Source organism: Melanerpes formicivorus, unplaced genomic scaffold (assembly GCF_026170545.1).
Source record: "Melanerpes formicivorus ecotype bairdi unplaced genomic scaffold, bMelFor1.0.p_v2 SCAF_3, whole genome shotgun sequence".
In the NCBI taxonomy this organism is placed as follows: domain Eukaryota; kingdom Metazoa; phylum Chordata; class Aves; order Piciformes; family Picidae; genus Melanerpes; species Melanerpes formicivorus.
Genome location: NW_027142355.1, coordinates 37,515,016 through 37,528,157, shown reverse-complemented (window position 1 = coordinate 37,528,157; position 13,142 = coordinate 37,515,016). Strand labels below are relative to the sequence as shown.

The window sequence follows — 13,142 nt, the reverse complement described above, 5'->3', positions numbered from 1 at the left end:
GAGTCAAGGTGGCTTCAGAAAGCAAGCCTCCCACTTCAGTGGCTGGAAGTCCTTCAGGGTGATGTCTACCAGAGAATTAGAAAAAAAAAATAAAAATTACAAACTAAGAAAAGCAGCAGAATGTCTTGTAGGAGCACTTGGATCCCTCAGAAAACCTTTGAGGGACCGTTCTGCCTTACAGGTTATTAATATAAAAGATATGAAGCTACGGACTAAGTGGAAAGTTGGCACAGTCTACTGGAAATTGGCTAAAGGGCAGGAAACAAAGGGTGGCAGTAAAAAGCTAAAAGGAGATTAATTGGTGAGAGCTGCAGGGAGCAGTGTTGAGACCCGCTTTTTATTATTTACATATAAATTACTTGGAGGGTGCTGGTGAAAGATCGCGGCGTTCGCCAGCGGAGCCGCGCCGGCTAACGCTCTGCATAAAAAGGGACGGTACAATTAAGAAAGGGCTTAATTTATTGAGGTAGCTGGATTGATCAATAGTACAGGCGAGTGAATGCTGGCTGTTGTTTGGTTCTGATTCCCCTGGGGCTGGCTGCTGAGGAGCACCTCAGGTGGCTGCAGGCTCGTGTGTCACTCTGTTGTGAACGGTTTTTGAGCCGCAGGGACTCGCCTTGGCTGCCTCTTAAGAACGAGCCTGGCAAAGAAGCCGCAGAGCCTTCCCAGAGCTGCCGTGGTGCTTACAAGCCATGGAGCCTTCCCAGAGCTGCCCTGGTGCTTACAAGCCACAGAGCCTTCCCAGAGCTGCCCTGGTGCTTACAAGCCATGGAGCCTTCCCAGAGCTGCCCTGGTGCTTACAAGCCATGGGGCCTTCCCAGAGCTGCCCTGGTGCTTACAAGCCATGGGGCCTTCCCAGAGCTGCCCTGGTGCTTACAAGCCACAGAGCCTTCCCAGAGCTGCCCTGGTGCTTACAAGCCACAGAGCCTTCCCAGAGCTGCCCTGGTGCTTACAAGCCATGGAGCCTTCCCAGAGCTGCCCTGGTGCTTACAAGCCACAGAGCCTTCCCAGAGCTGCCCTGGTGCTTACAAGCCACAGAGCCTTCCCAGAGCTGCCCTGGTGCTTACAAGCCACAGAGCCTTCCCAAAGCTGCCCTGGTGCTTACAAGCCATGGAGCCTTCCCAGAGCTGCCCTGGTGCTTACAAGCCATGGAGCCTTCCCAGAGCTGCCCTGGTGCTTACAAGCCATGGAGCCTTCCCAGAACTGCCCTGGTGCTTACAAGCCATGGAGCCTTCCCAGAGCTGCCCTGATGCTTACAAGCCATGGAGCCTTCCCAGCCTGGCAGTTCGTTCGCGGCTTGCTTGCCTAGAGCGCTTTTCTCGGCGCTCTTTGCTGCATGTAGGTGAGCAGGATGAGAAAGATGTGGGTTGAAGAAAGGCACATGTTAGGTGACAAGCTGCACAGCACTTGTTCAGACAGATGTCATGTCTGGCTATTGGCTCCAGTGGTGTGTGTCTTCTGTTACCTATCAGCAGTGATCTGTAAGTACCAGTCAGGATAAAATGCAGTGTAACTCAGTGCTTATTGTCATGGATGTCTGTGCTACTGAGCTGCTGCTGCTCCTTCCTGAGAGTTGTTTTTTAACATTTTCTGGTTACTAAAGTCAATTACAGCTCATTGACAGGTCAGCTGCTCTACATCAAGTAAGACATCAGTGGATGGTGGAAATATGGTGACCAAATGGGTTTGAGGGCTGCCCTGATGCTCTAGAGAAATGTTACAGTGAGAAAGTGTTCCCTGCAACAGAGAAAGGGCTGGGGTGGGGAGAGGAATTGCTGACAAGCCTCTCAAAACAGCACAGGAGGCAGAGGATAGAGCACAGGTAGCCCAAGGCATTTGGACAGAGGCCATGAGTTCTGTAGATCCCTATCACAGCTGAAGCCTGGCTGCAGAAGCAACAAGTCATGAGGGAAAAGAAGAAAGATTCAGGTTGGAATTGCTAGGAAATTTGTCAAGGGTTGAAGCATTAGTAAAGCATTTGATGCTATCTGCCATGGCATCCTCCTGGAGAAGCTGGCTGCTCATGGCTTGGATGGGTGGACACTTCACCGAGTGAAAATAAACTGTATGGATGGCCAGGCCCAAAGAGTGGTGGCAAAGGGAGGTAAATCCAGCTGGCACCCATCACAAGCACTGTTCCTCAGGGCTCAGTTTTAGGACCATTCTTGTTTAATATCTTTATCAGTTATTTGAATGAGTGGATTGAGTGCTCTCTCAGTAAGCTTGCAGATGACACCAAATTGGGTGAGAGTGTTGATGTGCTGGAAGGTAGGAAGGCTCTGCAGTGGGATCTGGACAGGCTGGATCGATGGGCTGAGGTCAGTTGCATGAGGTTTAACAAGGCTAAGTGCCAGGTCCTCCACTTGGGTCACAACAACCTCAAACAGTACTAGAGGCTTAGGGCCTGTCTTTTTGATAGGACCTGGGGGTGCTGGTTGGCAGCTGGCTGAACGTGAGCCAGCAGTGTGCTCAGGTGGCCAGGAAAGCCAACAGCATCCTGGCCTGTATGAGGAATAGTGTGGTCAGCAGGAGTTGGGATGTGATTGTGCCAGTGTGTACTCAGCACTGGTGAGGCTGCACCTGGAATATTGTGTTCAGTTTGGGGCCCCTCACTACAAGAAGGACATTGAGTTGCTGGGGTGTGTCAGAACAGCAAAGAAACTGGTCTACAGTGCAAGTCTTATGAGGAGCAGAGGGATTGTTTAGTCTGGAGAAGAGAAGGCTGAGGGGAGACCTCATTGCTCTCTACAACTACCTGAAAGAAGGGTGTAGTGGTGTGGGTGTCAGTCTCTTCTCCCTAGTAAGAAGTGAAAGGACAAGAGGAAATGGCCTCAAATTGCAGCAGGGGAGGTTTAGATTGAATATTAGGGAACATTTCCTTACTGAAAGAGGCCAAACATCAAAACAGGCTGTCCAGGAATGTCATGGAGCCACTACCCCTGGAGATGTTGAAATATGTAGATGTGGCACTTGGGTACATAGTTTAATGGCCATGATGGTGTTAGGTCTGTGGCTGGACTCAGTGATCTTAAAGATCTTTTCCAACTGGAACAATTATGTGGTTCTATGATTAATTAATGAAACCTGTGCAGTGCTAGCCAGCATCTAGCCAGCTGTCACCCTCACTAGCAGGGATCTGCAATATCATTTTCATAGAATCATAGAAGCAATACAGTTGGAAGAGACCTCAAAGATCATCAAGTCCAACCTGTCCAATCCCCTCTTGAACACCTCCAGGGACGGTGACTCCACCACCTCCCTGAGCAGCACATTCCAATGGCTAACAACTCTCTCTGGGAAGAACTTTCTCCTTACCTTGAGCCTAAACCTCCCCTGGTGCAGCTTGAGACTGTGTCCTCTTGTTCTGGTGCTGGTTGCCTGGGAGAAGAGACCAACCCCCTTCTGGCTGCAACCTCCCTTCAGGTAGTTGTAGACAGCAATGAGGTCTGCCCTGAGCCTCCTCTGCAGTGTGTGCAGCTTTGCACAAGCTTACATTGTAGAGCATCACTGAATTATCCCTGTAGTCGAGATTTCAGAGGTAGAGCTGTGAGGAGGAGGCAGTCATTAGGGAGGTTGGGGCTGGAATTATAAGAAGGAAAAGAAAGAAAGTAGTAGTAATAATTTCCATTGGAGTCAATATGCTCCTTTTAGTCACAGATTTACAGTGGGGCTGCTTGCTGGATCTCTCCTCAGCTTTCTGAATCTCTCACATATCACATTTCGTCATCTTTCCTGTACAGCATGTGTGGAGTATTCTGTGGGGTGCTGCACAACATGGTGCACATGGAGTCAGTGAGCCCTCCTGGCCTGAGCATCTGCTACAGATGCCTTGGTGCCTCTGGGAGCTCTGCTTTCACTCTGCTCTGTACCCAGCTGAAGGCACCTGTGGATACTGTAAGGGACCCTCATTGACCGAAGTAAGAACTAGAACAAAGCTGCTGGCAGAAAAGTGAAAGGTTAGGAGCTGAGTTGTTTCTGCACAAGGTGATCTCTGAGCCTAACCTAAACCTGTGATAAACTAGACAGTTCTAAACTAGCTTGGCTTTTGTCAGCAGCATACTGGGGGCACTAGCAATAAAATTGGTTTGATGAAAACCAACAGACCTCCCTAGCAACTGGATCACTGGTTCATCCCTCAGTTGAAATTACAATTACATCATAAATACAAATAACTTGTTCAGAGGATCAGGGTTAGAATGCAGATGTTTGGAGTGATCAATTTTTCACACCTGTTTTGAAAGAGAATATTGTTTTATTTCACTTTCACTTATTGCTCTCTACAACTACCTGAAGGGAGGTTGTAGACAGGAGGGGGTTGGTCTCTTCTCCCAGGCAATCAGCACCAGAACAAGAGGACACAGTCTCAAACTGCGCCAGGGGAAGTTTAGGCTCGAGGTGAGGAGAAAGTTCTTCACAGAGAGAGTTGTTAGCCATTGGAATGTGCTGCCCAGGAGGTGGTGGAGTCACCATCCCTGGAGGTGTTCAAAAAGGGATTGGGCATGGCACTTGGTGCCATGGTTTAGCAGTTGTGAGGTGTTGGGTGACAGGTTGGAATTGATGATCTTTGAGGTCTTTTCCAAGCTTATTGATTCTGATTCACTACCTACAGAGCTGTTCTAGAAGTCCCAGGAAAGACATAAAGGTGAAAAAAAGAAAAAGTTAAGTATGATGTGGACATGGCTGCCCTGTGTCCCTTCCATGGAAACCGGAAGACCAAGCTGTGTTTCCAGGAGCACTGTGTTGCATGTCCAGCTGGTCTTTGCATACAAAAATCTTACCTGAAGCTGCCCCAAGCTTGCCTCTTGTAATCTTGGCACTCTCTTTTCCATTCCCTGGGTACCAGCCTAACATTCTATATTGCTTCCCCACTGCCCTTCTCTCTACCTCTTCTGACATTTAGTTCCTCCTGAGTGGCATCCCTTTATGGAGATCACAGTATCACAGTATAACCAAGGTTGGAAGAGACCTTGAGGATCATCGAGTCCAACCTGTCACCACAGACCCCATGACTAGACCATGGCACCAAGTGCCACATCCAATCCCCTCTTGAACACCTCCAGGGACGGTGACTCCACCACCTCCCTGGGCAGCACATTCCAATGACGAACGACTCACTCAGGGAAGAACTTTCTCCTCACCTCGAGTCTAAACCTCCCCTGGCACAGCTTGAGACTGTGTCCTCTTGTTCTGGTGCTGGTTGCCTGGGAGAAGAGACCAACCCCTTCCTGGCTACAACCACCTTTCAGGTAGTTGTAGAGGGCAATGAGGTCACCCCTGAGCCTCCTCTTCTCCAGGCTAAACAATCCCAGCTCCCTCAGCCTCTCCTCACAGGGCTGTGCTCAAGGCCTCTCCCCAGCCTTGTTGCCCTTCTCTGGACACGTTCAAGTGTTTCGATGTCCTTCTTAAACTGAGGGGCCCAGAACTGGACACAGGACTCAAGGTGTGGCCTAAGCAATGCAGAGTACAGGGGCACAATGAGATGTTCAATTCACAATGCATTTGGTTTTAGGAAGTAACAGCCTTGTTCCCAGATTACTCATAAGGTCAGTGATTTGGGGGTTGGTTGGTTTGTTTTTCTCTTCCCCCAAACTGAAAGATGTTCTTTGTAAAATGATCTGTTCTTGGTGTTGCTCTTGCTTTGTGATACACCGAGGATTTGGACCTTCTGACCTGTGGACTTGCTGCAGGTAGTTTTGACAGGTTTCTTACCCACTTCAGTGCCACTCCCCAGTCATGCAAGCTTGTTCATTTCAGGAGGATTCAAATCAGTGATGCATGGTCTTGGTTTCCTGCATTTTTCCCTACTGGTGCTGTTGCAAAAGGCTCTTGTGGTGTAATGTGTACTTTGCATGGGTGGGAAAGTCATGGTAGATGTTTTTTCTAGCACTGACATTCAGTGCTTGCTTATTCCTACAAGGGACTTACTGCTGACTTTGTCCCTGAGCCTAAACCCTGGTGCTCTCCCAAGTATTTGCCTGTACACAAGAGACCTGACCAAACCATGTGGTGCTTATTGCTGGCTGTGCTGGCCAACTGACTCCCCACAGCTCAGTCATTTCCGAGCTGAAACTGTGGGCTGTTACAGGCTGAACTGAATTTTGGGGAAGAGGACTGTGACAGTTGCTGGTTTCTGGGCAGTGGGCTTGAGATGAGAGCTGTGCTGCACACAGAGATATTTCTGTACCAGTATTCACACTTAGACTGAATAAGGAGATAGACTTTAATGAAGAGTGTATCTTGCCTTGACTTTAATCCTCTCCAAAGTCCTTATTCAGCTGCTACCTTCGATAATGAAGTGAAGGTTACATTTTACAAATGACCTTCTTGTGCTGCTTAGTGCAAGGCGAACAAGGAAGGATTAGCAGTCAGGTCTAGGTGATTTTAGGTTCTTTTTTTTCTTCCAGCAGTGGTTGCAGTCCCATAAAATCATAATTGCATTAAAAGGTCCAGGCATTTTATGTGCATTGCCTGCTCCACGGCTCCTAAGGGGAGAATGGATCAGGAGGGAGAATAAAACAGCTCATATTTTCTAGTTATGCCAAATGCATGTTGGGATAAACTTCCTGGCTGCCACTGCTGTTAGTGGAGCCCAAGGCTGGAGCAGGGTGCATTTCAAGGTGTGTTGTTTCCAGACTTCAGTACAGATGACAATTTCCCCTTGGCTGTCTTGCCAAGCTTGTCCCACTTCTTTCAAACTGTGGTTCTTGCTGTGGGAATTAAAGTGCTCCGAGAGTGCTTTGTAACAGTTCCCCATCATGACCTGCAAATTGCAGGCAGTTTGTCAGATGGAATGTGCTGTGTGCTGGAAGGAGAGTTACACCCAGCTGAAGGCTCAGTGTAAAACACTTGTCATGACTTTTCCTGGTATTCTGGCTCAACTCAGTACCATTGTCATCTAGCACTCCACCCCCATACCTGGCCCTTACACTCCTGGCTTTCCCCAGTCTCCTTGGAAAGAGGATGGGGGAAGCTGGTTTAGAGGCAGGATTTACAGAGGTGCCAGCAGCAGTGGTCAGCCTGGCTGTGGCTGCAGAGTGATGAGCTGAAGCCAGTGGGTATTGTAATAGCAGGACTAAGCTTGGGGGTTCACTTTTGTGCAGATCTTGAGTCAGTCTTTACCTACCAAACTCCTGACAGACACAAAACTGAGCAGGTAAAGAGTTTTTCTTCATTTTGTGGAATTAATCACTTGCTCAGGCGTGATTCTTGGGTGCAGCAGCTGCCTCAGGTCTGGTAAATGCCACCCAGGCATTTCCAAATGTGCAATTTATCTGGCAGAGTTAAATGGATCTGCACAAATAGTGAAAACAATTATTTGTGAATATTTTATTAGAAAATATCAAAAATTTATCAAATAAATTATTCAGCTTCCACATGATTAGTTCTGCCAGTGGTAGGGAAGAGCCTCACACACTGAAACAAGGATGCCAGGCAGGAGAGGCTTCAGGTGCTGCTGGCAGTGGGTGGCACAGGGCTTACATCCTTGAGCCATGCTGAGCTGGGGCAAGAAGGCTTGGTGTTGAGGGCTAAATTGGAGACAGATCCCATCAGGGCTCTGGGAGAGAGATTTCAGTGCCTTGGCCAAACTTGCTAACTCACCAAACTCAGCAATGTTTAGAATAGAATAGAATAAACCAGGTTGGAAGAGACCTTCAGGATCATCGCATCCAACCTATCATCCAACACCACCTAATCAACTAAACCATGCAACCCCATCCAGTCTCCTCCTAAACACTTCCAGTGATGGTGACTCCACCACCTCCCCAGGCAGCCCATTCCAATGGGCAATCACTCTCTCTGTGTAGAATTTCCTCCTAACACCCAGTCTGAACCTCCCCTGCCACAGCTTGAGACTGTGTGCTCTTGTTCTGGTGCTGGGTGCCTGGGAGAGGAGACCAACCTCTGCCTGGCTACAGTTTCTTAGGCAGGTCTTCTCCTTCATGGATATCTGTTATGATTTGTTGTTGTTTGTTTTGTTTCAGGTGAGAGTCTATGACCTCCTGCAGTATGAGCATGGGCCAGATGATGTTCTGATCCTAGCTACTGATGGACTCTGGGATGTGCTGTTAAATGAAGAAGTTGCAGAAGCTGTCACTAACTTTCTACCAAACTGTGACCCTGATGACCCTCACAGGTTGGTGCTCCTCCTCTCTGATTTTCTGCCTTCTCCACAGAAGAGCATGTTCTGACAATGTATTCTTGTAGAGAATATGAAATGAGTAACATTCAGTAAATATACAATGCTCACAAGAAGCCTCTGCAGCAGGCTTAGGATGGGGAGATGGTGGGAGGAGAGGTTTATTCTAACTCGTAATTGTCTACCTTCAAAGGAACAGTTGTGGGATCACAGCATCTTCACATGGGATCCATTTTGTTTGCTGTACAAGGTCCTGTGGAAACTGCAGCAGGCTGAGGTCTTAGAAAAACATGGCAACAGGTCTCCATCTCCAGCAGCCGTGGGTTCCCTCTTAACTCTCCTCTGCATATTCCCTTAGCATTAGAGATTCTTTTTAATGAGGACATCATAGAATCATAGAACGGTCTGGGTTGGAAGGGACCTCCAAAGGTCATCTAGTCCACCCCCCTCTGCAGTAAGCAGGGGCATCCTCAACTAGATCACCTCACTCTAGCTATGTAACTATGCATAAATACTGCATGGCGAGGCTCTTGGTCATGCTGTCACCTTTAAACCCCCTTTCAGAAGGAGCTGTTCAGTGCTACCAGCAACAGGGTAGGTAAAAAGCATAGGTGGAAATTCAGTTTCATCTCAGCTTTAACCTACCTCATCTTTTTAATTTTTTCTGCCTATCACCTCTTACTTGATCAGTTTCCATCTTTAAAACATAACCATCAAGCAAGCAAACAAGCTCCTAAACAGCTATCTGGAGTGCTGTCTGCCTTGAGTGAGTCCAGCAGTCTGTCTGCTGCTGAGTTCAGTGTTGCTGTGAAACAAAAGATCAGAAGTCTCTCGCTTGTAAAAGGGAAGACTGAAAGTGAAAAGAGCTTTATTGCTCCTTAGGGACTGTTCAGGAAGGAAAGTGTGTGTTACTCCTCAATTCAGGCCTGACTATTGCTGTATTCTGCCCCCACCCTGGGGTAAGAGTGGGAAAAGAGCTTTTATGGATCCCCAGTTGGCCTGTGGAAAGCGGAGCTTCAGAAATAAGCTCTGGGATGTCTTAGCAGCCACATGAAAACACTCAGGGGGGTGTGAGAGCTCACATTACAGTTGCTCAGTGACAACTCTTGAGGACGTGGGGAAATCCAGCTCCAAGTGCTTGTTCTCATATTTCTAAGTGGTCATCTTCACAGGGTCAGCCCTGTTCTCTGTCAGCAAATGAGGAAGATAACTGAATGTGGACACCCTGGCAGCCACTTGAGTTTTGAAGTGAGAGCAGGTCCAAAGTACCTGGCGAGCATTGCTTTCTTGCCTTGACACTCACAAACATGCAATGCTAACAGAGGCTTTGCAGCAAGCACTGAGTTGTGAGGAGAATGGATGATTAGCACAAAACTGCAGTTGCAGTATTTTGACCTTCCCTGCTTCCTTGTGCCAAAGAACTGTGGTATGGGTGACAGCCAGGGCTATATCTACTCCAACAAGATGTGGAAGTATCTCTGCCATCTCTAGTAGCTTTCAGAGGTACCAGGGATCTTTTGCTCTCATTTCTGCACCCCTGAGTCTTCTCTTGCAGAGGCACCTGGTGAAGTGTAATATATCTGCCCTGCTCTGTCTCCATTCTCATGTAGTAACTGGCAAAGGTTGGCTCTTCCTGCTGTTCTCACTGGTCCTAGCTGTTGGGAATGCAGACTGGTTGTGTTGTGTCTGTCTTGTTCCTTTTGGTCTGTCCAAAGCTGGGGGTGGCTGCCATGTTTGGTGCAGCTTCTTCAGTCTTTTGATTTTGGCTTGTTAGGTGAGTTATGTTTCATCCATTATTAAACACTTACAGAAATCAAAGATGCTAAAGGGAAAAAAGATTTTTCTTTGTTTTATTTAGATTTATCTGTGCTGGTCTAGACTCATAATTGTGGGGAATTAGTCCCTGTTTGTGCCAGCAGGAGTTCAACACACTCCAAAATTGGGCCTGCTGTATTATAGATGCATAGAATCACCTGAGTTGGAAGGGACCTCTAAAGGTCATCTAGTGTAACCCCCTCTGCCATCAGCAGGGACATCCTCGATTAGATCAAGTTGCCCAGAGCTCTGTCAAGCCTCACCTTGAATATACATAGAATACATGGAATAAACCAGGTTGGAAGAGACCTTCAAGATCATCATGTCCAGCCCATCAACCAATCCAACCCACCTAAACAACTAACCCATGGCACCAAGCACCCCATCAAGTCTCCTCCTGAACACCTCCAATGATGGTGACTCCGTATCTCCAGGAATCCTCAACCACCTCTCTGGGCAACCTGTTCCAGTGCTCATCCACCCTCATGGTAAAGAACTTTTTCCTAACATCCAATCTAAATCTGCTCTTTAATTCCAAACCACTGCCCCTCGTCCTGTCTATCCCTGCAGGCCTTCATAAACTATCCCTTTCTGGCCTTCCTGCAGGCCCCCTTCAGGTACTGGAAGGCTGCTATTAGGTCTCTCCAGAGCCGCCTCTTCTCCAGGCTGAACAACCTTAGCTCCTTCAGCCTGTCTTTGTAGCAGAGCTGCTCCAACCCCATGCAAGCCCTATGAGGAAAGACTGAGGGAGCTGGGGTTGCTCAGCCTGGAGGAGACTCAGGGGTAACCTCATCACTCTCTACAACGACCTGAAGGGAGGTTGTAGACAGGCGGATGATGGTCTCTTCTCCCAGGCAGCCAGTACCAGAACAAGAGGACACAGTCTCAGGCTGCGCCAGGGGAAGTTCAGGTTGGATGTTAGGAGGAAGTTCTATACAGAGAGAGTGATTGCCCATTGGAATGGGCTGCCTGGGGAGGTGGTAGAGTCGCCGTCATTGGAGGTGTTCAGGAGGAGACTTGATGGGGTGCTTGGTGCCATGGGTTAGCTGTTTGGGTGGGTTGGATTGGTTGATGGGTTGGACACGATGATCTTGAAGGTCTCTTCCAACCTGGTTTGGTTTATTCTAAATAAAGGTTTATCATTCTTGTGGCTCTCCTCCTGTATTGAGGGCTCCAGAGCTGGACGCAGTACTCCAGGTCTTACCAGAGCAGAGTGGCAGAATCACCTCTCTGGATCTGCTGGTTATAGTTAGTATTGTGAGTTAGAACAAACACATTTATTGGTGTTTGACCTACTGGACTATGAATGGACATCTGAATTGACAATTCATTTGTTCTTTTACATAACTTTGTGCCAGGTCATTTAGAGGCTTACAGATTGTGGTGGTGAGGCATTCCTCATACAAGTTTGCTAAAGGTAATTAGAGCAGTCAGTCCCTCATACAGTTTACAATAATATTTATGACAATTACCTTTGTGGAGTTGCTCTTCCTGCTTGCTTGGAAAGAATATTGAAAAGGGTTTAAAGTCCTGTGCGAGAAGCTTTCCGTAATTACTTCACACTGGTCCAAATGAGGTATAACTAATGAATTTACAACAGCATAGCAGCTCAGGCCTGTGGAGCTGTGTGCATTTCTCTCTCTAGTCAGTGACAGGAAAATCTTGTTTATTATCAGTTACGTTTAAAGGACGTTTTGTCCCAGGAAACGTCAGGTTCTGCGGTGGCTTCGTCCACAGTGAGGTGATCAACTGGGAATGTAAAATCTCTAGGGGTGTAGAAAACTTGTCAGCATGGAGGAGGCTTGCCCCCTGGGGTTGGTTATTCTGTGGTCTTCTGGAGACTCTACCTGTAGAGCAGACTCTGCCTGACCCAGTAGCCTAGAAAGGAAGACTGTAGAATAGAATAGAATAGAATAGAATAGAATAGAATAGAATAGAATAGAATAGAATAGAATAGAATAGAATAGAATAGAATAGAATAGAATAGAATAGAATAGGGAACAGGAAATAGAATAGAATAGAATAGAATAGAATAGAATAGAATAGAATAGAATAGAATAGAAAAAAGACAAGACAAGACCAGACCAGGTTGGAAGAGACCTTCAAGATCATCGTGTCCAACCTATCATCCAACACCACCTAATCAACTAACCCATGGCACCAAGCACCCTGTCAAGTCTCCTCCTGAACACCTCCAGTGATGGTGACTCCACCACCTCCTCGGGCAGCCCATTCCAATGGGCAACAACATAGAGCTGTGGACTACTTACCTGTTGTGTAATTAGCTTTGTGTGGGAGCAATATCCCTCCCATTTGAATTAGAAGTAATTTTATCGTTTGGGCAAGAGCTTACAGCCCTGAGTGAGGCTCTGGGGACTCTCTCCTGCTGATATTTACTGCCAGAACTGTGAGTGTTTGTTACCCACAGAAAAACATCTCCAAATCTTGTCAAACACAGCACGTGGCTGAGCACCTCCAAGTGCAGTGAGAGAAATGTCCTCGGGTCTGCCTTCACCCAGACCTGCAGACACAGACTTGCTTAGAGAACAGTTCCAGCATGAGAGCTGGGATGAGACTGGATTTCTTAGCAGTTCATTTCATATGGGTTTTGTGGCAGGTGAGAGCATGAAGGGGGACCCTGAGCGAAGAGCAGGTGGTAGCGACACGCTGCTGCTTTCCATACATGACCTCCCTGAAGATGTATGAAGATAGAGAAGCATGACGCTTGCCTATTTCCTTCAGCTACACTGTGCAGGTTTACCCACTGACCTTGGGGATTTTTTAATTCTTATCCTCTCTCCTGTCCTTTCTCACTCCTCCTCACTCTGGCTCCCGCTAGCTAGAGATTTATGAGGATGCTGGGGCGTTGCTGCACCTCTGCTGGATGGAAGAAGATAAGAAGCTGCTCAGACAGCAGCACATTTCCCACACTGTCACGGTTTCTCCTGCAGTACTTTGACTGATCAGTATTGAAAGCCTCAGCAGAAAAAAGAAAAAAACCCAACATATATACTTATTCTTAAAACAGAAAAGTTGCATTCCAGCAGGGCTGTTCATTAGGAGGAAGTGGATACTTTAAAACTACTTCAGCAGTTCTCTAATGCTGTCTCCGACAGCTGAATCCCAAGTTCACAGCGCTGGAGAATAAAGCATACGGTAATGGACTGCTGGTGCTATTCATCTCCAGGTA

The 13,142-nt window shown here is 47.5% G+C and overlaps 2 protein-coding genes across 2 annotated transcripts in view; one reads left to right on the top strand and one right to left on the bottom strand.

Annotated features, from left to right (window-relative positions):
- The window catches only part of MON2 (MON2 homolog, regulator of endosome-to-Golgi trafficking), a 176,074-nt gene that overhangs the window by 7,117 nt on the left and 155,815 nt on the right, over window positions 1–13,142 (bottom strand). The window lies entirely within an intron of this gene.
- PPM1H (protein phosphatase, Mg2+/Mn2+ dependent 1H) overlaps window positions 1–13,142 on the top strand; it is a 183,192-nt gene that overhangs the window by 162,229 nt on the left and 7,821 nt on the right. Inside the window, exon 9 of the mRNA XM_068170425.1 lies at window positions 7,983–8,134. Coding sequence (XP_068026526.1) covers window positions 7,983–8,134 — 152 coding nt within the window. The remainder of the gene's footprint in view (window positions 1–7,982; window positions 8,135–13,142) is intronic.